The 26,808-nt window shown below is 31.6% G+C and overlaps 1 protein-coding gene across 7 annotated transcripts in view; it reads right to left on the bottom strand.

The window, feature by feature from the left end:
- The window catches only part of LOC134724971 (probable E3 ubiquitin-protein ligase HERC4), a 303,456-nt gene that overhangs the window by 276,384 nt on the left and 264 nt on the right, over window positions 1-26,808 (bottom strand). For 6 of the 7 annotated variants that reach the window (XM_063588396.1, XM_063588395.1, XM_063588394.1 and 3 more), the window contains exons 2-3: window positions 3,630-3,901; window positions 1,313-1,475 (exon numbers count right to left, since the gene is read on the bottom strand). In XM_063588396.1, coding sequence (XP_063444466.1) covers window positions 1,313-1,475; window positions 3,630-3,864 — 398 coding nt within the window. In that variant the 5' untranslated portion in view covers window positions 3,865-3,901. The remainder of the gene's footprint in view (window positions 1-1,312; window positions 1,476-3,629; window positions 3,902-26,808) is intronic. The other variant, XM_063588399.1, reaches the window with a different exon arrangement.

Genomic DNA, 26,808 nt, shown 5'->3' with positions numbered 1-26,808 from the left:
CATAAGGTCTAATTGCCAATGAGACAACTCTCTGCGAAAGACCAAATGACACAGAAATTAACAACTATAGGTCACCATATTGCAAGTATTGGGTTTTTTCTACTTATGATCAAATAGAATTTTGTGAATTTTATGGTAAATAAAAAAAATATTTTTGTGAAAAAATTACCGGTATGGTATTTATTATAAGGAACAGAATAAGGTAGCAAAATGAGGTACTGATTTGTCTTGGTCCCGAAATGTCTCCTACCTTGTCAAATTGTCTATCAATCATGTCTACTAAATATGTCTCTTACAGTACCAAACTGTCTCTTAAACAATTGGAGCTGAATCTTTCGAGGTGACTAACGTTCCTGTAAAGTTACCTTATCTACAAAGTGCATCATTGATTCAGATCAGTAAGACTGGTTTCCCAGAATAGTATACCTTTTACCTGTTAAAAAGTACCTGACAAAAGAACCAGTTAAAATTATCGATTGCAAGTAAACATGTTGAAGAAAAAGATTTTGCATTTGAATAAACATAATACAGAAACATGTCAAATTAATATTTGTTTTCTTGTTTTTTGTTTACAATAAATTACTTTGTTCATCAAAGTTGGATTAAATTTATTTTCTGTGAATAATTGTAGTTGTCCCAACGGACAAGCTTGATACAGCTTTTACTTGTCCGACCTTTTTTCCTTTTGGTACCGGACAATTGGACAAGCGTTATTGTTGAGGCCTGAGTTTTGGCATATCAAAGAACCCCAATTATTCAATTTTTGATGAAATCAAACAAAAAAGTTTAGTTTTGGACCATTTGGGCCCCTTATTCCCAAACTGTTGGGACCCAAATTCAATCCCAACCTGCCTTTTGTGGTCATAAACCTTGTGTCAAAATTTCATAGATTTCTATTTTAATACTTAAACTAAAGTTTTAGTGCGAAAACCAAGAAAATGCTTATTTGGGCTCTTTTTGGCCCCTAATTCCTAAACTGTTGGGACCAAAACTTACAAAATCAATTTCAACCTTCCTTTTATGGTCATAAACCTTGTGTTTAAATTTCATACATTTCTATTTACTTAAAATAAAGTTATAGTGCCAAAACCAAAAGTATTCAGCCGAGGACGACAACGACACCAACGTGATACCAATATACGACCAAAAAATCAAAAATTTTGCAGTCGTATAAAAATCTTTATGATTTTCATTTACATTTCTTGACCCTATGCATTTCCGAATATTATGTCCAAATTTGAAATAGTTGTTCAACAATTCATTTTCTTAGGCAGAAACCTTAGTGCCCCTACTCCTTATCCATACTACTTACTTAGGTTGCTTAGCTTGGTTTTCATCTACTTGCCCTCTTCCTAACTGACCACAACTGTTATCACCCCAGCTAAATACTTCACCAGCTTCAGTCAATGCCAAACTGTGTTGTGATCCTGCTACTACACTCATCACTCTTTGATTATTCAAAGATGATACTTTTCCTAAAATAAATAAATGAAGTGTATATCTATTATCAGTATTAATATTACTATCCATGAGAATGTGTTTGTGAAGAAGGGAAAATGCAACTTTTTTTCCAAGGTCAAATGTTACCTAATGAAAATAGATAATGAGGTATAATTCCAATGAGACAACTACCTGATTGAGACTAAAGGGCAATAAACAGCTGTGCCATGAGGACATGATACACTCGTTGTGTTTTCAAAGAAAATTCAATAACTTCTCAATGTTATATTAGAATTTTTTTTAAATTGTAAGTGTGCTCATGTCACCAGATATTAACAATTCACCAAACAAAACATGTTTAAGGGGTCAATTGACCATTGTGGTCATGTTGACTTATCTGTAGATCTTACTTTGCTGAAACATTATTGCTGTTTACAGTTTATCTCTATTTATAAAAATATTCAAGATAATAACCAAAAACTGAAAAATTACCAATTCAGGGGCAGCAACCCAACAGCAGATTGGCTGATTGTCAGAAAATGTCAGGGCAAATAGATCTTCACCTGAGAAACAAAGGAGTATGTTCAATAAGGTCCTAAAATGGCCCCATTTTTTAACGTTAATTTCAAATTCGGATTTATTGACCAATACCACGATAAATTATAGCTAATACATTGACTAGATGGGATATAGGCCATTTTGTTGAAAATTTTACGTTTCTGCGTTTTATTATGACGTCACAAGTTGTACTCATATTGATTTTTAACAAAAAATCAATGAAAATGGATAAATTCCAATATATTATTGGACAGGAAACATAGAGCACATACGTCGACAACAAAGATCTTTTAAAATAATGTTTGTGAAGACATTTCTCATGTCTCATTTGAATATTAAGCTTATCGACGCCTGCGCTCTATGTTTCCTGGTCCTTCATATGGTTGAAATCCAGCTGATTTTGTCAAATTTTACCAAAATCCCTTATTTTGACCTTTTTGGGATGTAAAAATCAACGTGTTAGAATAAAACTTGGACAAAAACAGTTCTGTTCAACTTTCTCTCATGTCTTTACGGCAATTTAAAACATGTATTGTCTTGTTACTATAAACTTGATAATTGGGGCCAAATATGGCCCTTACGGAACTTACTCCTTTACCTATTCAGATTTGCTCTAAATGCTTTGGTTTCAGAGATATAAGCCAAAATCTATGTTTAACCCCTGTGTTTTATTTTAAGCCATGACGGCCATCTTGGGTGGCCCGGAAATGGGACACATTTTTAAACTAAATACCCAAATGATGCTTACAGCCAACTTTGGTTAAATTATGCCCAGTAGTTTCAGAAGAGAAGACTTTTGTTAAAGTAAACAGACAACAACAGACGCCTAGTGATGAGAAAGGCTAACTTGGTCAGGTGGGCCAGGTAATCTAAAAAGGAGGTCATAGTCAAATGAAACCAATCAAAAATAGCTGGATCTGCCCTTGATTCAAATGACAAAAAAAAACAGAATATTTTTTAAAGCAGTTGCTATACCATGAAAATGAGACCAAGCATATCACTAACAGAAACTTGTTAATATATTAAAGCATCTGTATACTAGGTATGGAGCCTCTAGAGTGTCTACCTTCTAAAAAAATCTTTACTGCATACAATTAGTGAACATCTTTGCCAGATAATAATTCCTATGTTTCATGTGTCAGGCGAGATAGTGAATCACTGAAATGGTGGTGATATTTAGAGAATAATGACATTTTTGTTTCTGATACTGCTGTATCAGTCATACTGTCAAGTGAGCCTGCCAAGTCCAGCTGAAATTCAGTCTTGTGAAATTATATAAAATAGTTAATAAATATATTTTCACATATCTATGTTGCAATCATGGCACTAGTTGTTCAGTTTTGTGAATTAACTACATCACATGCATTTCATTGATAAATTGACGTGGATGGACATAAAAAATATGATAAATTGACTTACAATATCAGTGTTGCATCCTGTCCTTGCTCTTAAAATATATTAGGCATTAGGATCAATGGCAAAATGTACAAATTGCAGGTAATTTGGTAATAAATTTGCCTTTATAAGTAAGTTTTTATACATTTTACCATCCATATATACTGTATACATTTTTAAGTCTGATAAAGAATGCAAACAATTATTTATGTTTATCATGGTGTAAAGTGAATTACCAAGTTTTTTTGCACTATCATGTCCAATTTGACCATAGTCATTACAACCACAAGCATAACATGACCCATCAGAAGTAACTATAAGAGTATGGCCTTCACTACAACTGATTTCAACAACGTCTTTGACCTCTTGGTCTATGTTCAGCTTTACTTCCTTTGGTGACAAGATGGGTTCATCATTTTCTGTAAAAAGTTGACCATGGTCAGCACTCCCCCAACAAAATGCTGATATCATATTTTCTGTGTCAATACTACTCTTTTCTAGTCATTTCCTATAATATAAAGAATTACATGATTTGGATTCAAATTCATTTTATGAAAGACACACACATTTTGTTTTATGCAAAACACATCAATTGGAGTACATATTACATGTAGATACATCAATTGGAGTACATGTTAGATACATCAATTGGAGTACATGTTAGATACATCAATTGGATTACATGTTAGATACAGCACTTGTATCTTATGTTAGATACATCACTTGTACCTTATGTTAGATATATCACTTGTATCTTATGTTAAATACATCAATGGTATCTTGTGTTAAATACATCCATTGGATTACATGTTAGATACATCAATTGTATCTTGTGTCAAATATATCATTTGTATCTTATGTTAAATATATCACTTGTATCTTATGTTAAATACATCAATTGTATCTTATGTTAAATATATCATTGTATCTCATGTTAGATACATCAATTGAATCTTATGTTAGATACATCAATTGAATCTTATGTTAGATACATCAATTGAATCTTATGTTAGATACATCAATTTCGTTTCAATGTTGAATAAATAAATTATGTTAGATTTATTAACTTATTACACTACTTAACTATAAATCAGCCCTGCCAATATGGTCAAACTACTGTTTTATAATCATATAACACCTTAATATTCTAGGCCAGGGAAACTATTATACATGTATATACAAGACATGTCAGAAGATACAATGATATAAAACCGAAATCCCTGTTAAAATCTAAAGAGCCTGTGTCACTCACCTTGGTCTATGTGCATATTAAAGGTGTAATACCACCATTGGTTGTCCCCTATTAGTCTTTGTTAAATTTGCACTTTTCAAAAAATGTGCTGAATTTATCTCCGTTTCAAATAAAGAAATACTTGGCATGAGTAAAGTTTATCCTGTCCAGTACTTCAGAAAAAAATTCCAAAATTTGTTCATTGCATATAAGAAAATAACCATCATTGGAAGTTTACCAATCAAATTTCTCCCCTTATTTTATCTGTGTACAAGGTTTAGTTACCATGTAACCTCAAGATGACAAAATGTTCTTAGAAATCACAAATAAAAAATATTGGTGTTTTGAAATACCCAAGACATATGTGACTTATGACACAGAAATGTTTTACTGCAATATAATGTAGGTTTAATTACCTACAACTGTCAAATTCAAGGAAAATTTGTTTCGACCTACTTTCATATACAACCGGATGTGACGTACAATGATTTGGTGGTATTACACCTAAAGAAGACATTATTGTAAAATAAACTGAATGTGACTTTATTCCTTTGTAATACTGGTTATTTCAAGCATTTCTATCAAGTTTTGTCATAATCAGTTTGAGAAATATCTAGAAAAATGAAAGACAACATTTACAGTGATTCAAGCAAAATTTCTTCGACAAATCCAAACCAAACCGCATCAAGATAGAACAGAGTGTGGACCAATAAATGATCAATCTATCTTATCTGCCTACAAACAGTTGAATATGATACACAAAATGATTTTAGGAAGATAAATACCACTAATGAACTGCTATGTCTTTTTTAAAAGGGTTCTTTTGGTCAATTTATTCCTCTCATTTTCTCAAACTTTTTAGACAAATAAATAAAAACTTTCACTAATTTATGGTAGAAATGTTAAAGTCTGGCACAAGGCTACAAGCATATTATTTAAGACGAATTGTGCACATCCTGCTACAACCATGAAATTTGGCATAGATCTTCCTCAACTATTACTCTTTTATTTCAGATAGGGAGGCATTTAAAACCAGATGCTTCGCAGGGCGTAGCTTTATACGACCGCAGAGGTTGAACCCTGAACGGTTGGGGCAAGTATGGACACAACATTCAAGCTGGATTCAGCTCTAAATTTGGATTGTGATTAAATAGTTGACACAGCATAGGTTTCTGACACAGAATGAATGTGTTCTAATGAACTTATTTTTTTTGTTTTCTCTTAGAGCAATTCACTATGCTGTTCAATATTAATCCTCTCAAAATAATGTTTGAAGGAATTTTCTTTTTATTTATGAAATTTCAAATGAGAAAAATTGAACCCAATTTTTAAATCACATCCCCCTTTCCCTTATTCCAAAACTAATCTCAATTAAAATATTCTAATGGAGTTTGCAACAATTACTACTCATTTAAATACATCATAAAATAAACTGTAAATAAAATGTAAAAAAACTGCTTGTTATCACTGAATGGTAAAGATTATTTAAATTTATCAGTTGGTAGTAAAAAGTGAATATACATTGTATATTGTATATAACAAAGATTTAAGTTGATTCTGGACAAAGAAAGATAACTCCAATTAAAAAAAATTCTTTGCAATAAGATATTTCTTGCTTACTATTTTGGACAAAGAAAGATAACTCTAATTAAAAAAAAATTTGCTATTTCACAATATTGTGAAATTAGATATTTCTTGCCATTGCACAATACTGTGCAATTGAAATGACTTGCTATTCCACAATACTTAATATAATAATTTTAGATCCTGATTTGGACCAACTTGAAAACTGGGCCCATAATCAAAAATCTAAGTACATGTTTAGATTCAGCATATCAAAGAGGCCCAAGAATTTAATTTTTGTTAAAATCAAACTTAGTTTAATTTTGGACTCTTTGGACCTTAATGTAGGCCAATTTGAAAACGGGACCAAAAATGAAGAATCTACATACACAGTTAGATTTGGCATATCAAAGAACCCCATTTATTCAATTTTTGATGAAATCAAAAAAGTTTAATTTTGGACCCCGATTTGGGCCAACTTGAAAACTGGGCCAATAATAAAAAATCTAAGTTCATTTTTAGATTCAGCATATCAAAGAACCCCAAGGATTCAATTTTTGTTAAAATCAAACTAAGTTTAATTTTGGACCCTTTGGACCTTAATGTAGACCAATTTGAAAACGGGACCAAAAGTTAAGAATCTACATACACAGTTAGATTCGGCATATCAAAGAACCCCAATTATTCAATTTTGATGAAATCAAACAAAGTTTAATTTTGGACCCTTTGGGCCCCTTTTTCCTAAACTGTTGGGACAAAAACTCCCAAAATCATTACCAACTTTCCTTTTATGGTCATTAACCTTGTGTTTAAATTTCATAGATTTCTATTTACTTATACTAATGTTATGGTGCGAAAACCATGAAAAATGCTTATTTGGGTCCCTTTTTGGCCCCTAATTCCTAAACTGTTGGGACCTAAACTCCCAAAATCAATACCAATCTTCCTTTTGTGGTCATAAACATTATGTTTAAATTTCATTGATTTCTATTTACTTAAACTAAAGTTATTGTGCGAAAACCCAGAATAATGCTTATTTGGGCCCTTTTTTGGCCCCCAATTCCTAAACTGTTAAAACCAAAACTCCCAAAATCAATCCAAACCTTTCTTTTGTGGTCATCAACCTTGTGTCAAAATTTCATAGATTTCTATTAACTTAAACTAAAGTTATAGTGCGAAAACCAAGAAAATGCTTATTTGGGCCCTTTTTGGCCCCTAATTCCTAAAATGTTGGGACCAAAACTCCCAAAACCAATACCAACCTTCCTTTTATGGTCATAAACCTTGTGTTAAAATTTCATAGATTTCTATTCACTTTTACTAAAGTTAGAGTGCGAAAACTAAAAGTATTCGGACGACGACGACGACGACGCCAACGTGATAGCAATATACGACGAAAATTTTTTCAAAATTTGTGGTCGTATAAAAATGTCTCACTTCCGGTAAAATCCAAAATGCCGGACGTCATACTTAAAGTCAGCCTAATATCGAAGGCTAGTATTTGAAAAGGTGTTATTATCATGCTATTAGCATAATATTTGGTACAAACCTTTATTATGTATTATGTACTGCGATGTGTGCATGTCATGGTGATCGTTATTTTTGGACAAAAATTGTAGTAATTTTAAATATGTTTTAATAATGTAGTGATTTTATTTTGTTTTAATCAATCTATCCAAAACTCTACATCGAAGAAATGGATTGAGGACTCATCTTTGAAATTTACGTCATATTTTTACCGGAAGTGTCAAATTTATAAATAAACATTTACAATATGATAGACAAGGTGGTTTTGGGGATAACTTAAAGCCAAAAGTTTAATGAACAAAAAAAACAAAAAATCATTTTCTTTACATTTTCAAAACAGTTGATATTTCTATGGATATTAGGCCACGTTTTTTTAATTTGTTGGTTTATGGATTTTTCGCATAAAAACGTCGGGTCGGTCGGTCGGAAAAAAAAAGAAAAAAAATATCTTTCAAAACAGAAAAAATATGCAAAATAAATATATATTTCACCTTACTAACAAAATGTTTGTCTTATCTGCTGTTTTGTCATCATTTCTTAACATTAAGTTCGATGAAATATTATTGATCAGTGATCATGAACATCGCATGACATCGTTTAATAATTTCCTGTAAAAAAGGGGGGGTTGCACGGACAAAGACGAAATTAAATCGTCATTTCACAAACAAGAAAAACAGATTCGTGTAGCTCTCAATCAATTCCAGAAAACTTGGTGAATAATGATCTTCAAGCACAAAAACTGATAAAGAAAAAAAATATAAAAACGTCGTACACAAATGTTTCAAATTAACACACGTGTCGAAAAACGAAAAAATAGACTCGTCCACTGGAAAAACGACAATATCGGGTTAATCAGTTGTCATGCAATCCGGTTTTTATCCCAATGATTGATATTTTTTGTTATCTATGAAACAAGAAAATTTCAAATGATTTTTTAATATTCAGTACTTTAATTGATGGGCAAAGTCAAAATAAATGATTCCTTGCATATATAGCAATATTTATCAACCATGCTGATAATTTTATTGGATAATTTTATTTCAAATGATGTGGCTTGATGTGTAGAATATTCCTGCAATTTTTTTTCAGAAAATCTGCAGTATTAAAAAAAATATGTTGAATAAGATGCCAAAATTGTCAGGAGTGCAACGCTTTTTTGTGACATTTTGAAAAAATACTTTTTTTTCAAGACACAGCAAATTGTTTTATGGAGTGATATGCCATAAATTTTTATTTCTTTAAAAACTGTTATATCTTAGCTATGAATTTAGCTCAAAATGAAGCTTTTCCATTGAACCTTTTTGATACAGATGTGTTTTGAAAATAAGTTGTGCCATGCCAGGAGTGCAACACAAAAATTAGTATTACTGAGGAATAGAATCAATTTTGCTCAAATGACATACACCTAAACATAAACAAAAGTAAATACTGTTAAACAAATATGTCCTTTCTAGAATAAATAGTTTATTTACCTGATTATTGATATAAATAATGTGTGAGAGTCAAGTAAATAAGGCCTCCCTATGAGTGTCAGGAGTGCAACTTTGAAGTTTAAAGACTCACACTTAAAAAATGCAAAAGCAAATATATGGTTCTGTTTTATTTTTCAAAAGATACTATACTAGATACAAGATTGCACCCAAAGAGTAGTCTGATAGACTAGGAACTGTTCTTTTAGGACCATTTCTTTGATGTCAGGAGTGCAACACTTTTAAAATGACATTTTCTTGGACTTACATTTTAAGATAATCTCACCTCCTTGTGACTTTTTTGCATCTAAACATGTTTTCTAACTATTTGGATTACATGTTTGAGGTATAATAAATTCTTAAAGGTAGGTTTCAAAGCAGGACTTAGATCCAAGAATTGTTTTTTGTCACAAGCAAACATATTCTAATGCTAAATATTCAAATATTTTTCAAATTATGGAAGGCAATTGTCTTAAACTTTGTTATTTGATTAGGAAATAACCATATTTCATTTTACAAGTTTTAGAATGGTTTCATGTAACACTTATTAAATTATTATAATTGTTATAACAAACTATTAATTGTGTTGCACTCCTGACATGGATTTACCATAACAAACCATTTATCACATTTTGAGTTCAATTTTAAGATCCAACCTGTCAATGAATGAAAGATGGGAAAGATGGTTGTAAAACTAAGCCTTAGAGTTATATCAGACAGGCTAAGTGCATACAAAGTCAACAACAACTTCAACTCTGATGAGTAGAAAATTGAGAAAAAACATTGAAATAACATCCTAATCTGAAGGACAATCTGGACAAATATAAACAAAGAAAGAATAAGGAAAACAATACAATGTAACACTTAATTCAAAAGACTTTGACCAGAATTAAAACACATATATATGAGAAAAGGAAAACAAAACAGAGAAAGTGGCAACAAGAGAGAAGAAGAAAATTGGCACACAAGCTGAAAAAGATGCAAACCAGTGGAAAATTGTCCAATCATGTAGCAAAAGTACAGATGCACTAACAATACTTAAAATAATCAGAAAGAGAAGTCAAAGAAAAAAACATTATCTGCCTGACCATTCCAAATCTTGTGCTAAAACAATTGAGCACATCACATCCACATCTACACCAAAGTGGTTGTCAGAGTTAATGAGAACTGATGGCAGCCGTGTACAAGAAAGTGATGAGTCCTAAATATGTTGATGTATAAACAAAGATGAGGAACCCCTTAACTATCTGAAAACTGTTGAAAAGAAAATGACATTTTCAAAGAGTTCCTTAGTTCTAAGTCATTTTATGTAGCCTCTTTTTCTTTTTGAAAATGCCAGTTTCTTTTCAAGTTTCCAGATCTTTTAAGGGTCTCAACTTTGTTTCCGTGTCAGCACCACTCAATTTCTAGCACACTTCCATCAGTACTGATAAGGTCTTTCAACTACCTTTGTTTAGCTGTGTTGTTTAAAGGCAATATTTGGGTTTGTCAAGACAAATTTTCCCTTTGCTAAGTCTTCTTTCTGATTTTTCTATATGGTGTATCTGTACCTGTACTTTTACTTATCAACTGGATATTTTTCTGTGGGTTTGGATTTTTTTTTTTGGCTTGTGTAAATGTATTTTACTCTTCTGTTGCCAATCTCTCTGGGGTTTACTTTCTCACTATTTTATATCTATGTTTTTGTTTTTATGTTAATTATAGGTCTTTGTAATTAAGTTTTACATTTCTTGTTTTTTCTTTGGTTATTGTCTAGTGTGTCTTTAAGGTGCTGGATCTTCTTCCAGATTTTTTCTCAAGTTTCTGCTCATCAAAATTATAGTCGATGTTGACTTTGATGGTGTGTTTTGGTCCTTAGTCTGTCTGATTTTATTCTAAAATAAGTTTAGTAAGTTTAGTCAACCATCTTTCCCATCTTTTTTTTATTTTAAGGTTGGATAAGCAAGATAAACTCAAAATTTGCGAAACTTTCTAAGATAAAAAATATTGAATATGTGCAAAAAAAAGTTGTTGTGATAAATTCTTGTCAGGAGTTCAACAAAATTAACTGTTTGTTATAACAGTTGTAATGAATCAATTACTATTTCATGAAACCATTATAAAACTTTTTGGTTATTTCTCATAAAAATGCACAGTTTATGAGAAGCAGCTTCCTAAATTCTAAAATTATATAAATCATCATTCAACAATTTTTGATTGGGACAAATATATTTAAATAAATAAATTTATAAGTCCTGCTTTGAAATTCTAAAAGAACATATTTGTTATACAGAATTGACTTTTGTTTCTTTTAAGGTGTGACCTATTTAAGGGAAAATCATTCTATTCCTCAGTAATATTATTTTTTGCGTTGCACTCCTGACATGGCACAACTTTTTTTCAAAACACATCTGTATCAAAACAGTTCAATGTATAAGCTTCATTCTAAGCTGAAATCATCCCTAAGACATACTAGTTATAATATACATAAGAATATATGGCACATATCATCATTTTAAAAGTTTCTGTGTCTTTAAAATAAAACTTGTATAAAGAAAAAGTGTTACACTCCTGACAATTTTGGCATCTTTTTTAATGTAATTTTTCTAATGCTTGAAATTTTCCAAAGATATTTAGCAGGATTATTCTACACATCAAGCCACAACATTCAGCCCATTTCAACATTGCAATCACTGCCACTTAAAAAATATAGTTGCGAAATGTGATGAGATTTGAATTTATGTATACAATAAGTGATATGTATGATATAGCTAAAAAAAATATGGTTTAAATGAAAATAAAATGTCAAATCTGAAAGGCATAAATGTTTATAAACACTTAATCTAGAAATCATGGTATGTTTTGATGATGTATAAACTATTTTGTTATGATATATATTGAATGTCAGGAGTGCAACAAGATAGGGGAAATAAAGTACCATCTATAGGTAATAATTTAAAAAAAATAGAGTTCAGAAAAATTTTGAAGACTGCAGATCTCTTTTTAAGCTGTCAAACAACAATTCTGATGAATATTTAATGGAATAAAGTTCATAGTTTGGTAACTTACCCTCAATTGTATAAGAATGTGTCAGAAAAATCAATTTAAATATGGTCTGAAGTGCATAAGATGCATAATGTAAAACAGAAATTACATTTAAATGACAAATTTAGGTCTTTATAAACCAGCAATGATGAAATATTTTTAAAAATCATGAGCATTTTGTTCTAGTTTCTGTATTTTAGTTTGGTGTATAATATGTCAGGAGTGCAACAGAACAAGGGGAAATTGGATGTATTTTCTGTTTGATACATCTTTTTTATTAAAAGATTTATCTATCATTTTTTTTCATCAGTGAATTTAAAAAAGTATCAATTTTGATAAGGAGAAGGTGTTTTATCAACTTATTGATGAATTATTTTTTATTTAAAACTTGTTCAATCAACTTTAAATGAATTGATACAAAAAATAGCCAAAAACATTAAAAAAAATTATAATCAAAGATGAGATTATTAATTTTTGCATTAAAAGTCATGTTTGGATTTCTGCAATCAAATGGGGCAGAAAAAATATTAATATTTGATAGTATTTGTTTGAAATCATATTCCCAAAAGGTATACTTGATTTAATTTTTTTCAATTGTTTTGTGTCAATAAAGTTTCAGAACTTTTTTGTTTCTTTATACTTTTTTATATCCTTTTGGATTTATTAACTTAAATGTATATGTATTTAGATACTGTAAAAGAAAATGGACTAAAACAATGCTGAAATTTGACCAAAATAAATAAATCTGGACCATTTTTTTTTACTTTGCCCTGATGTATTCCACCTGTCCACATTTGGACAAGTCTATTTCTCTGAGATGATGCATCTTTATACGGACTGATGACAAATAATTTGCGCAATAGACATTTCAAGGTCAGTTATAATGGATTTGTCTATTTTTAGAAACGTAAATTGGAAGTTTTATATTTCACAACAGAAAGTGTTATCAACTTTGTTAATGATTAATGCATTTCATTTCATAATAGAAGAACATTTTAATTATTTTTCAGGGATAATGCATTTATAAGGGTCAGCGGGAATAAAAAACGTGAAAAGTCAATTTTATTTTTATTTTGAAAATCGGCAAAATCGGGTCGGCTGATCCATAAACCAACAAATAACCAGATGCTCCGCAGGGCGTAGCTTTATACGACCGCAGAGGTTGAACCCTGAATGGTTGGGGCAAGTATGGACACAACATTCAAGCTGGATTCAGCTCTTAATTTGGATTGTGATTAAATAGTTGACACAGCATAGGTTTCTGACACAGAATGAATGTGTTCTAATGAACTTAAAATTTTTGTTTTCTCTTAGAGCAATTCACTATGCTGTTGAATATTAATCCTCTCCAAAAAATGTTTGAAGAATTTTTCTTTTTATTTATGAAATTTCAAATGAGAAAAATTGAACCCAATTTTTTTAATCACATCCCCCTTTCCCTTATTCCAAAACTAATCTCAATTAAAATTTTTAATGGAGTTTGCAACACTAACTACTCATTCAAATACATCATAAAATATTAAGATTTAAAAAAACTGCTTGTTATCACTGAATGGTAAAGATTATTTTAATTTATCAGTTGGTAGTAAAAAGTGAATATACATTGTATATTATATATTTAACAAAGATTTAAGTTGATTCTGGACAAAGAAAGATAACTCCAATTAAAAAAAATTCTTGCTATTTCACAATATTGTGCAATTAGATATTTCTTGCTTACTATTCTGGACAAAGAAAGATAACTCTAATCTAAAAAAAAAATTGCTATTTCACAATATTGTGCAATTAGATATTTCTTCCCATTGCACAATACTGTGCAATTGAAAAGTCTTGCTATTGCACAATACTGTGAAATTGAAGATTTCTTGCTATTGTGCAATACCATACAATGGAAAATTTCTTGCTATTGCACAATACTTAAAATATAATAATTTTAGATCCTGATTTGGACCAACTTGAAAACTGGGCCCATAATCAAAAATCTAAGTACATGTTTGGATTCAGCATATCAAAGAACCCCAAAATTTCAATTTTTGTTAAAATCAAACTAAGTTTAATTTTGGACCCTTTAGACTTTAATGTAGACCAATATGAAAACAGGACCAAAAATGAAGAATCTACATACACAGTTAGATTTGGCATATCAAAGAACCCCATTTATTCAATTTTTGATGAAATCAAACAAAGTTTAATTTTGGACCCCGATTTGGACCAACTTGAAAACTGGGCCAATAATCAAGAATCTAAGTACATTTTTAGAATCAGCATATCAAAGAACCCAACTGATTCATTTATTGTCAAAATCAAACTAAGTTTAATTTTGGACCCTTTGGACCTTAATGTAGACCAATTTGAAATCGGGACCAAAAGTTAAGAATCTACATACACAGTTAGATTCGGCATATCAAAGTACCCCAATTATTCAATTTTGATGAAATCAAACAAAGTTTAATTTTGGACCCTTTGGGCCCCTTATTCCTAAACTGTTGGGACCAAAACTCCCAAAATCAATACCAACCTTCCTTTTATGGTCATAAACCTTGTGTTTAAATTTCATAGATTTCTTTTTACTTATACCAACGTTATGGTGCGAAAACCAAGAAAGATGCTTATTTGGGCCCTTTTTGGCTCCTCATTCCTAAACTGTTGGGACCTCAACTCCCAAAATTAATACCAACCTTCCTTTTGTGGTTATAAACCTTGAGTTTTAATTTCATTGATTTCTATTTACTTAAACTAAAGTTATTGTGCGAAAACCAAGAAAAAAGTTTGGGCCCTTTTTGGCCCCTAATTCCTAAAATGTTGGGATCAAAACTCCCAAAATCAATCCCAGCCTTCCTTTTGAGGTCATAAACCTTGTGTTTAAATTTCATAGATTTCTATTCACTTTTACTAAAGTTAGAGTGCAAAAGCTGAAAGTACTCGGACAACGCCGACGACGACGCGGACGACCACGCCAACGTGATAGAAATATACGACGGAACATTTTTCAAATTTTGCAGTCGTATAAAAACGGACAAAATTTCCTTAAAATTACCAATTCAAGGGCAGCAACTCAACAACAGTTTTTCCGATTCATCTGAAAATTTCAGGGCAGATAGATCTTGACCTGATAAACTGATTAACCACTGTCAGATTTGCTCTAAATGCTTTGGTTTTGGAGATTAAGCCAAAATCTACATTTTTCCTCTGTGTTCTTTTTTAGCTCACCTGGCCCAAAGGGCCAAGTGAGCTTTTCCCATCACTTTGCGTCCGTCGGTGTCCATGCGTCCAATGTTGTCCTGCGTCATAAACTTTTACTCTTCTCCTCTGAAACCACTAGGCCAAATTAAACCAAACTTGGCCACAATCATCATAGCAGTATATAGTTTTAAAAAATGTGTGGCGTGCCCCGCCAAACCAACCAAGATGGCCTCCATGGCTAAAAATAGAACATAGGGGTAAAATCCAGTTTTTGGCTTTTAACTCAAAAACCAAAGCATTTAGAGCAAATCTGACATGGTAAATTTGTTTATCAGGTCAAGATCCATCTGCCTTACAATTTTCAGATGAAACCAACAACCCGTTGTTGGGTTGCTGCCCCTAAATTGGTAATTTTAGGGAAATTTTGCTGTTTTTGGTTATTATCTTGATTACTATTATAGATAGAGATAAACAGTAAACAGCAGTAATGTTCAGCAAAGTAAGATCTACAAATAAGTCAACATAACCAAAATGGTCAGATGACCCCTATAGGAGTAATTGCCCTTTATAGTCAATTTTTAACCATTTTTCGTAAATCTTAGTAATATTTTACAAAAATCTTCTCCTCTAAAACTACCGGAACAAATGAAACCAAACTTGGCCACAATCATCATTGGAGTATCTAGTTTAAAAAATGTGTGACGTTACCCTGCCAACCAAAAACAAAGAACAAAATAATTATATATTTTTTATTTAGCAAGGGTTGTTTAGCCGAAAAAAAATGTAGGCAACCTGAAATTATTTCCTGGCCACTGAAATTTTGAGTTAGCCACTAAATTTTCATGTCTGGTGGCCAGTTGGCCACTTCATTTCAGAAGCTTCTTTGAGGGTTCACTATCTGCATGTGGCTACCTAGTCCAAAAAATTATGAGGTCTTGAAAGGCTATAACATTTTTGGCTTTGACACCTTTTTGTGTGCATGAAAAACCATGAAAATCGTGACTGCTTGAACTTAACCCTTTTACTGCGTGAAGGACATATGTGTCCTCCCGTGGCTTACTGCAGGAAGGACATATATGTCCTTTGTGTAAAAAAAAATGATTATTTTTTCCCTTTCGTAATATTTCTGAAAAAAACACACCTTTCTTTCAATTATTGAATACATTTTATTCATCATGTGGTTACTATTTTTGATGTTTTCTTTAACCTATCTTTTTCATAAAATGTCATCATGAGTGGCGTAGCTAGACTATTTTTAAGTGTACGCCCTAACCTCGGATAGTTGTTTGAAGGCCTCAATTGGATCCAGATTATAAAACCTACCAGTAGTGGGTTCGAGATGGGGGGGCTCATTTCAGTCATTACAAATTAGTCAATAGGAAGTTGAACATAGATCTAGACTATTGGTCTGGGAACACAGTTATCGTCCTTTGAAAATAGACCATAGTGTTAACAATGTGTTACCTGGTTACTTGACAATCTTTTTATACTACTTTCAAAGTTATTTCTTCATGTTTAATGACTAAAAAACAAGGAGGGGGATGAAACTACACTGTAAAACGAATTGTTTCATGTATTTCAAAGTAAAGTAGTGATTTGGTCCAGCTAAAAAAGGTTAAAAGTTAACATTTCGGAAGCTGTCAAAAAATTTCAACCATATTTTTAGTTAGAGCCGACGAAGGTTATTATGATTTTGGATATAATTTGTCCAAAAATAGTACTACACACTGTAAAAGAAATATTGAGAAAGTGCAAAAGGACAGGTTGGATATTTTTTGTTTTAGCTCATTATCTAAAAGAAACACACTACGACATACATGTAACTGTGTTCTCGGAACAGATAATACATGTGTAATAAGGTGCATTATGAAAATTCGTAAAGAGTTCCAATTAACCGTGGTTCTCGGACTGGGATTACCGCTTCATTTTATTCCGTTTATGAGTCCATTACAGGATTTTTAATAAACAAATATTTTCTTCAGATTTTTTTTTCTTGATCTTGAATATTAACCTCTTGTTTAAATTTCATGTCAATATCTGAAGGTTTTCAAATTAATCATGTAGAAAATATTAACAACAGGGCGTGAGGCCACCTGTAAATTGCCAAAAGACAAGTCTGTATGCCAATTAAAAAAAAAATGTACTTTCAATATTTTGCTCAAGACATTTCAAAAAGTATCACAAAAATGCTTCTGCCAGATTTCATAAAATCGATAAAGTTTTGACAAAATAATTGAAGTGTAACAAACTTTAACCACATAATGTATCTACTGGTTTACTGCAAAAAGAAATATAGAATAAAAGTTAGTTTCGTTTTTGATACTGACTATATCATGTGGAATATCTAGACGAGCCCGTTTAAGGGCGAGTTGAGATATTTCATATGATATAGTCAGTATCAAAAACGAAACTACCTATTATTCTGTTTATTGGTAGTTATGACGTCTCACAATGTATATCCTAATATTTTTAGTGATACAGCCAGTACGTTAATACTCGAAAATATACGGCAGTAAAATCAAAGGCAAAATATACAAATAAGCGATAAATTCTTTTTATCATTAAAATAGGGGAAAAATTAAAAATATTAATTCTTCATTATGTTCTGGATACACTTCATGATGTTTTAAAAAAAAGTTGACCACATACTGAACCTTAATGTTGACGCCATCTACAAAATCTAGGATCGCTATTTCTTGATTTCGCGACTTAGAATAGATGTCACAGGTCTGGATAAAATTCAAAGCATTCATCCAATCTCAGCTGATTATTAATTGCTTTAAACAAAAGGAAAGTCAGAAGAATTCCAAGTAGATTAAGACTTTGACTGACAGAAAGTAAAAACATACCCCTACAGAAAAAAAAGTTGAGGGCCAGTTGATGGCCATGTGGCTGACAGTTGAGGGCTAGCTGTTTTAAGGAAAATAGTTGAGGGCCAGGTGTTGAGCATCTTAGCTCAACTCAAACCTGGTCAAGCGCTGTATGTTGGATATATGTCGCTCAACTGGCCCTCAACTGATGCTGGCCATCAAGTTGAGGAAAAGTTGAGCAATTAATCTTTAGTTTTCAAATAGTTGAGCAAAAGTTGAGCATTCAGACTTTGAAATTTTTGAAGTTGAGAAAAAGTTGAGCATTTAGACTTTGAAATTATTGTAGTTGAGGAAAAGTTGAACGTTCAGACTTTGACTTTATTTTTATAGTTGAGCAAAAGTTGAGCAATTAGAAATATGACCTGGTGATATAAATGTTATACTAGAACACACCCGCGAAATCGCGGGCATTCAGAGCGTATTTGAAAGGATGTAAAGTGTTGTAGGAAGAATTTTGTAAAAGATTTAATGACTTGAGAATTTCAGGAAAAGTATCAAAAGTACTAAAAGGTACTTGGGGACAGGAAAATGTTTTTTTAACCCTCCTCCTTTATTTCAAAAATTCCCATTTTTTGTTTTCTATTAATTTCATTATGAACATACATTTAGTATACATGTATTATGAACATTCCAGTCAGGAGCCTGTAATTCAGTGGTTCAGTGATATTTGTTTTTCGTTCATTTTTTGTACATAAATAAAGCTGTTAGTTTTCTCATTTGAATTGTTTTACATTGTGATTTCGGGGCCTTTTATATCAGACTATGCAGTATCGGCTTTTGCTTATTGTTGAAGGCCGTAAGGTGACCTTTAAATGTTAATTTCGGTGTCATTTTGGTCTCTTGTGGAGAGCTGTCTCATTGGCATTCATACCACATCTTCTTTTTTTGTAAAACATTTAGTGACTTGAGAATTTCAGAAAAGGTATCAAAAGTCATAGGTAATTTGGGACAGGATAATTGTTTTTCTAACCCGGCTCCTCCTTTTTCCACAAAAAAATCATTTTTTTGTTTGTTTGTTCTCTATTAATTTTAATGAGACATGAATAATTTTAATATAAATATAATAGAATATAATGAACTTTCATAAAGGGGGGGGGGGGGGGGGGGGGTTGGGACTGGGCGGATTTAGGGGGCCCGCCCCCCCTTTCTGGAAAATAATTGGTTGTTTATATAGGGAATCACTGAAGCATGACCCGAGCGGGCCCCTCTTAAGTAGTCAACTGTGTATTAAAATTTCTGGATCCGCCACTGCGGAGGGTCCCTGATCCCAATATCCCGGGCTTAAAAACATGAAATCCCGAGGTTCTGAATTTATTATACAAATTAAATATCGAATAAAGAAATCCCGGATCCCGAAATGGTCAATCCTGAAATTTCGATCTTAAAAACACCCGTTCCAGACGTCCCGAAAGTGTATTTTCTTTTTACAGTCAATTCTCAGTTTAATAATTGGTCCACAGCGGTCATTGATATATTATTCAGACCCTCTCTATTTAATAAACTCTGTGACCGCAGTGGATAGTAAGGCTTGAAAATGATATCAGACAGAAAATACACTTTATTCGTAGTATATGTATTGGTTTCAAAGTAAAAAGAAAAACGCAAACCGGAGGTCTAATCTGACTTAAATTTCGTCCAATGACGGATATAAGACAGAAAATACACTGTGTACGTAGTATTAATGTATGTTCAAAGTATACAGAAAAACGCAACTGGAAGTCTAATCTGACTTAAAATTTCGCCCAATGACGGAAACATATCCGGACGTCTTTTTTCTCTTTTTAATTGGTTGTTTATATAGGGAATCACTGAAGCATGACCCGAGCGGGCCCCTCTTAAGTAGTCAACTGTGTATTAAAATTTCTGGATCCGCCACTGCGGAGGGTCCCTGATCCCAATATCCCGGGCTTAAAAACATGAAATCCTGAGGTTCTGAATTTATTATACAAATCAAATATCTCAACATCCCGAAATTCAAAAAAAAGAAATCCCGGATCCCGAAATGGTCAATCCTGAAATTTCGATCTTAAAAACACCCGTTCCAGACGTCCCGAAAGTGAATTTTCTTTTTACAGTCAATTCTCAGTTTAATAATTGATCCACAGCGGTCATTGATTGATTATTCAGACCCTCTCTATTAAATAAACCCTGTGACTGCCGTGGATAGTAAACTTGAAAATTATATCAGACAGAAAAATACACTTTATTCGTAGTATATGTATTTGTTTCAAAGTAAAAAGAAAAACGCAATCCGGGGTTCTAATTTGACTTAAATTTCGTCTAATGACGGATATAAGACAGAAAATACACTGTATTCGTAGTATTAATTATGTTCAACTTGAAGTATACAGAAAAACGCAAACCGGAAGTCTAATCTGACTTAAAAATTTGCCCAATGACGGAAACATGTCCGGACGTCTTTTTTTTGTTTTTCACCCAAAATAACTCAATTCGAATAATCATATGAATGGATGACAAATGCGATTATGCACTGTACCCATAGAACACAGAGGCATGATGATTAATTTATTGTGGAAAGAAGAGAAGCGACACCAAAAATGAGGTCTTCTCGTTTAATAGTATAGATGCCATCTGTTTTATCAGTCTTTAGTGCAAATGGACAGGAAGTATTATTATAAATGTACACAATGTTTGAGGCAAAATTAAGGGAAGCACACGTTTTTATACATTTTTCTGTATTTTAACTTAACTAAATCTTTGACATAAAGATAAAAAAAAAAACAGTATTTCTTTTATTATAAGATATATCAAATATTTAAGATTTAGGCAATTAACAGTTATTATTAGGGGCAAATCTCAAAGTGATCACACTGTCACAATACCCAAAAGAACCTCAAACATTTAAAATTTGAACTGGGTTTGAGCATGCACATGGCAAGCAAAGATTTCTTCTAGCTATCATGAATAAAATATGAATTTTACAATGAATGTAGATAAAAAAGTTACAAATAACTGTATTGACATTGAAAAGTGCAGTGTATTCTTCTGATGACATGACTCTTGGATTTAGGAAGATTGATGTTTTAACACATATTTCTGGAAACATCTTTTGGTAAGTACATTGGATTAGATTTGATTTCCACCATTTTGAATTAGTGTATAATTATGCTCTTTTATATAGATATAGGAAGATGTGGTGTGAGTGCCAATGAGACAACTCTCCATCCAAATAACAATTTAAAAATTAAACCATTATAGGTTAAAGTACGGCCTTCAACACGGAGCCTTGGCTCACACCGAACAACAAGCTATAAAGGGCCCCAAAATAACTAGTGTAAAACCATTCAAACGGGAAAACCAACGGTCTAATCTATATAAACAAAACGAGAAACGAGAAACACGTATATATTACATAGACAAACGACAACTACTGTACATCAGATTCCTGACTTAGGACAGGTGAAAACATTTGCATCTTTTAGTTCAAATTAGTGATATTTAAAGTGTTTTCTTTATAAACTTTATAGTGAAGAAAAAACTGAGACAATATATTTATGCATTAATTTATATATTGTCAAAATGTGTAAGACACTGAGGAGACATGTTTATTTCATTATCAAGACAATTTGTTTAAGAAAGAATTACTAATAAAATAAGAGTATTCTAATATAATGAATTTGGTATAAAACTAGAGGTCTATTCTTATTTGCTAGATAACTTCTTAAAAGCAAGGATCAAGCAGTCATGTAGTCTGTTGATAGTTGAGATCTTTCAGCAGTATTTTGGCTATAAAAATACACAATTTAAATTTATTTTTTCTACAGTGTGTAGTAACATCAGTTTGCAATTACCACACAATGCTCAACTTTTAAAGACCTAGCCCTCAACTTTTAATGACCTGGTCCTCATCTTTTGGCCACCTAGCCATCAACTTTTAATGACCTGGTCCTCAACTGTTGGCCAGGTAGCCCTCAACTCTAATTGCTCAACTGTTGGACACCTAGCCCTCAACTATGATATTTTCTCAATGTTGCTCAACTAATTTGCATAAAGTTGAGCATTGCTAGTTGAGGGCTCCCTAACTTGCATGGCAAAAATCCAGCTAGCCCTCAACTGGCCCTTAACTATTTACTCAACTGATCGCCAGCTAGCCCTCAACTGGCGGCCAGTTGAGCAATGCATTTGGCCTAGTGATCATTTTTTCTGTATGGGTAATATAATATGGTACCATCTGATTGAAAAGTAAATTTCGTCACGTACCTTTTGTAGCAGTTACAAGATTTTTAAGAAAGATTTACAAGACTGATGTGCTTTAAACCAGATCTTTTTGAATTATTGAGATTAAAATATTTTTTTAACCAAAAATCAAATGTACGTCCAGGCGTTTTGACGTAAAGGTAGCTATGCTCATGATCATTACGTCATATATTATTTGACGTCGTAATTGATTTGACGTAATGATAGCGCTATCCAAGATCAAATTTTTGAATGAACAATTTGTATGCTGTTATTGATAATATAAAAAAGAAGATGTGGTATGATGGCCAATTAGACAACTATTTACAAAAGACTAAAATGACACATACATTAACAACTATGGGTCACCGTACAGCCTTCTACAATGAGCAAAGCCCATACCGCATAGTCAGCTATAAAAGGTCCCGATAAGACAATGTAAAACAATCCAAACCAGAAAACTAAGGGCCAAATTTTTAAAAAAATAAAGATTATTAAAAAGAATCATAGTATGAAACAGCAGGGGAAAAAACCAACATCAACAAATGATCATTAAGCAATACAAACAAAACTATTTGCTTATTGGTTTTAGTTCTTGTGCCCAACAATAAATAAATATTTAAAACATTTATGTTCTTAACTCTTTTAGATTTTGGGGAACACATATATATATACATGTACTAAGTCTTTAAATTGATGCTTGCCTTGGTTTTCTTACTTCTTTAAAAACAAATTAATTAAACTATGAAAAAGGTCCATGTTGGCAAATAAGTCTAAAATGACAATTAATTTACTGACCGAATTGTAAAGTTGGCTTCTGCATTTACATGTTTTTTTGTGCGTTATTAGCTGTTAAAAACTTAAGTTTGTGTGCAGAAATGGATAGATACTTTGGAGTTATTAATAACCCGTTAGCAGCAGGAATCAGCCAAATAATGAGAAAAATCTATAGCGTAAAGTCAACTAAAGGAGGCCTCAACATGAAAAAAATGTAAAATTAACATGAAACTAACAGCATAATTTATAAGAATGTAGTTTATAAAAAACATATGTGATAGACATGATCGACCGACAACCACTGAATTACAGACTCATGACTTGGGACGAGTAAAGAAAATAATGTGCTATCTTAATTTTTCAGGTCATTTTTTGATTGACAAGTGTTGTTATATAAAAAAGAAGATGTGGTATGATTGCCAATGAGACAACTATCCACAAAAGACCAAAATGACACAAACATTAACAACGATAGGTCACCATACGGCCTTCAACGATACTGAATACAAAATGTACGTTGCTTTAAACAAAAATATATGTTTTCCTTAGTATACTTTACATGCTATTTAAGTTGGGGGATAAAAATCGTAAAATATTATAAAATATCTTTTCTAAATATGTGTAAATATTAGATTGAAGTACGAATATAAATTAGGAAGGGCTCTCTAATTATTTATCCTATAAATATACATATTGATGTTTACAAATAGTATAAATATACATTTGAACAATAGTAATCAAAGAAATTAAGCAGTTGTAAATGAATATATAAGAACTGAACCTAAAAAATAAAAATAAAAAAAACGAACATGTAAAAATATAGCTCACAGCGCACATCATCCAGATTCCAACACATGAATAAACAATAATGTGTCACAAGTACATGTGTGACGCACTAGCACTTTCATTTTCTATGTTCAGTGGACCATAAAATTGGGGTAAAAACTCTAACTTGGCATCAATTATAGAAAAATCATACAGCAGGTATGCAAAGATATTACAGGGTTTTTTTTAAAGGGATTTTATGTTGTTATTACAATGTATTAGTAAGCATGCAAGTAAAATGTGTGTTTAATTTGGATTTGTCAATCGTCAAGCATCAATGTGATATGAAAATGAATATATGACAAATGAAAAATGATATGAATAGATATAAGAAGATGTGGTAGGAGTGCCAATGAGACAACTCTCCATCCGAGTCACAATTTATAAAAGTAAACCATGATTGGTCAAAGTATGTATACATGCTTCAACACAGAGCCTTGGCTGACACCGAACAGCAAGCGATAAAGGACCCAAAACAATTATAGTGTAAAAAAAAAACAAGAAACAAGAAACACTTTATGAACCACACCAACAAACGACAACTACTGAACATCAGTATAACTTAGAAAAGAATAACAGTAGTAAACACAAGAAATATTTCAAGTGATGACACTAGCGTCGGTGCAATCATCATCTACACAGAAAGGGGAACAATATGATTACAGTGTACCACTGATGGAGAATATTTACGGAGACAGATCCATTTTACAGTATTGACATATTTTTGACATCTTTAAGCATTTCTATTAAATAAAAAGGATGTAAAGTGTGCATGTGTAAACACCATTAATCTTAAATGTGTCTTTCTTAAGAAATTAAGGCTGAATTAATTAAATTAAATTAATTGCGTCATAGTTAAGCCAATAAAAGGGTTTTGTTTTTAGATGTGGGGACATACATCCTTTATAACAACTTGAGCACAGTTAACCTAATAACACAGCACTATTAAACTCAAGATTGGTTTGTATAACTTGCTAATCGTTTGACTTTTAAAAAGCTTACCTATGCTTTGTTATACCAAAATATGAGAGCTTTCTTCTTACGAATCAAAGTTAAGTGCACAATCACTTGCTATTGAAACGGGTGATACACAGTTTTCATAAAGCACAAGCAACTGAAAGTTTCTGAAAATTTTGGGGAGATAACGCAGAATATTGTGCGCATTTCCTTTTGTATAATGTCCCCAATATAAAAACCTTCGGGAGAATTTATGTTTAAGTTTTCAAAAATTGGTTAAAGTTAATGTTATCAAATCAGTATCATATTCAATTAATCAAAATAAAATGGCTGATGCCAAACAAATTTGTAAATATATGAGACAAGCATTTGAATATAAAAAAAATGAGATGTCAGATGTGGTATGATTGGCAATAAGACAGCTTTCCACTAGTGTTGGATAATCAATTTAAATCACCAACCGATTATCTATTACAATCGGTTGACATCAAACAACCGACTATCGGTTATAATCGGATCATTATATCTTGCCCTCTTTTTTTAAAGGAAAATATGCATTTAGTCTCATTGTACTTGTCTAATATGTGTATATCCATATTATTGCAGAGTTTATATTTTTCATATTTGATCTTTTGTTTCCTTTTCATATTCTGGCGTACTTACTACCAAATTATAATTCTGGTAACTTTGATAATTATCTATTAAGCAGTTAAAACAATGAATTAATAAGAATCAAAATCATATTGAACATATTTTATCTCATAATTACAACATTGATTACCAACAGTGACACTAAACATTTCTAAATTTCAATGGTGTAACTCACAAAAAAATTTCAATAACATAGCTGTATGAACATTTGAATGCTTTGAATTAAGAAAAGATATATAAAGTTTTTTAACTTTTAGAAATTTAAAATTAACAGAAAAAATAAAGCAATGCATAAATTTGCATTTTACAGTAAACATGGGTATTAAGCCAATGTCTGTTGATTCGTGTAGAACGCTTTTATTACTTTTGTAATCATTATTTTCTTTCAATTGTGTCATTCGTGCGTCTGAACTTATAATTGCAAGAATGCGGAATTTTTACATAGTTGAACCGTATCCAATTCGTGATTCTTATATTTATAAATGGCGGACAAATTATGGAAAATTTACAAAAGTAAACAATGTTTGGCAAGCAATTTGGAAAGGAATATGACGTTTTTGATGCTACAAATGGATAACACATTAATAAAAGGCAACTTGCAACACGTTCTAATAAAGCAAAGAAATTATTTTGTCTAAAATCAGAATTATTTGTACGCTCTCAAGTAACAAGTACTGGTAATGAAAAGTGCTTGACTATTGAATAGCGCAAAATGTTTTTAGGACGTGACGTGATCATCATTATGATGTTACGTCATGTCATTTAAGTAACGTTATTTAAAAAAAACAAAAAAACATCTATACTTTATGTATTGTAAATTAAAAATTTCTTCAATTATTTGAGTTAACATGCTGTTATACAAGACTGAATAACAATTTTCTGTTTTTTGTATTTTTTACTGAAATTGACCTGTTTCTGGACAATATTTGAAATTTAGATACGCACTAAGAGGGTTAAACATTGTTGTAAATAATACGATTTTGCATTGATTTTACAAAGATGAATTTAGCATAGTGTTATTCCGTAACTGAATAAGGTAAAAAAACTTTTCAAAAGTCCTTTTCTGAAACTGGACACCCTTATATTGCTATTTATTTAGCTTCGCATGGATAATGGACAACTAATATACTATCTCTATAAC

Source organism: Mytilus trossulus, chromosome 7 (genome assembly GCF_036588685.1).
Source record: "Mytilus trossulus isolate FHL-02 chromosome 7, PNRI_Mtr1.1.1.hap1, whole genome shotgun sequence".
NCBI classification, from domain to species: domain Eukaryota; kingdom Metazoa; phylum Mollusca; class Bivalvia; order Mytilida; family Mytilidae; genus Mytilus; species Mytilus trossulus.
This window is presented reverse-complemented; position numbering and strand designations above follow the sequence as displayed.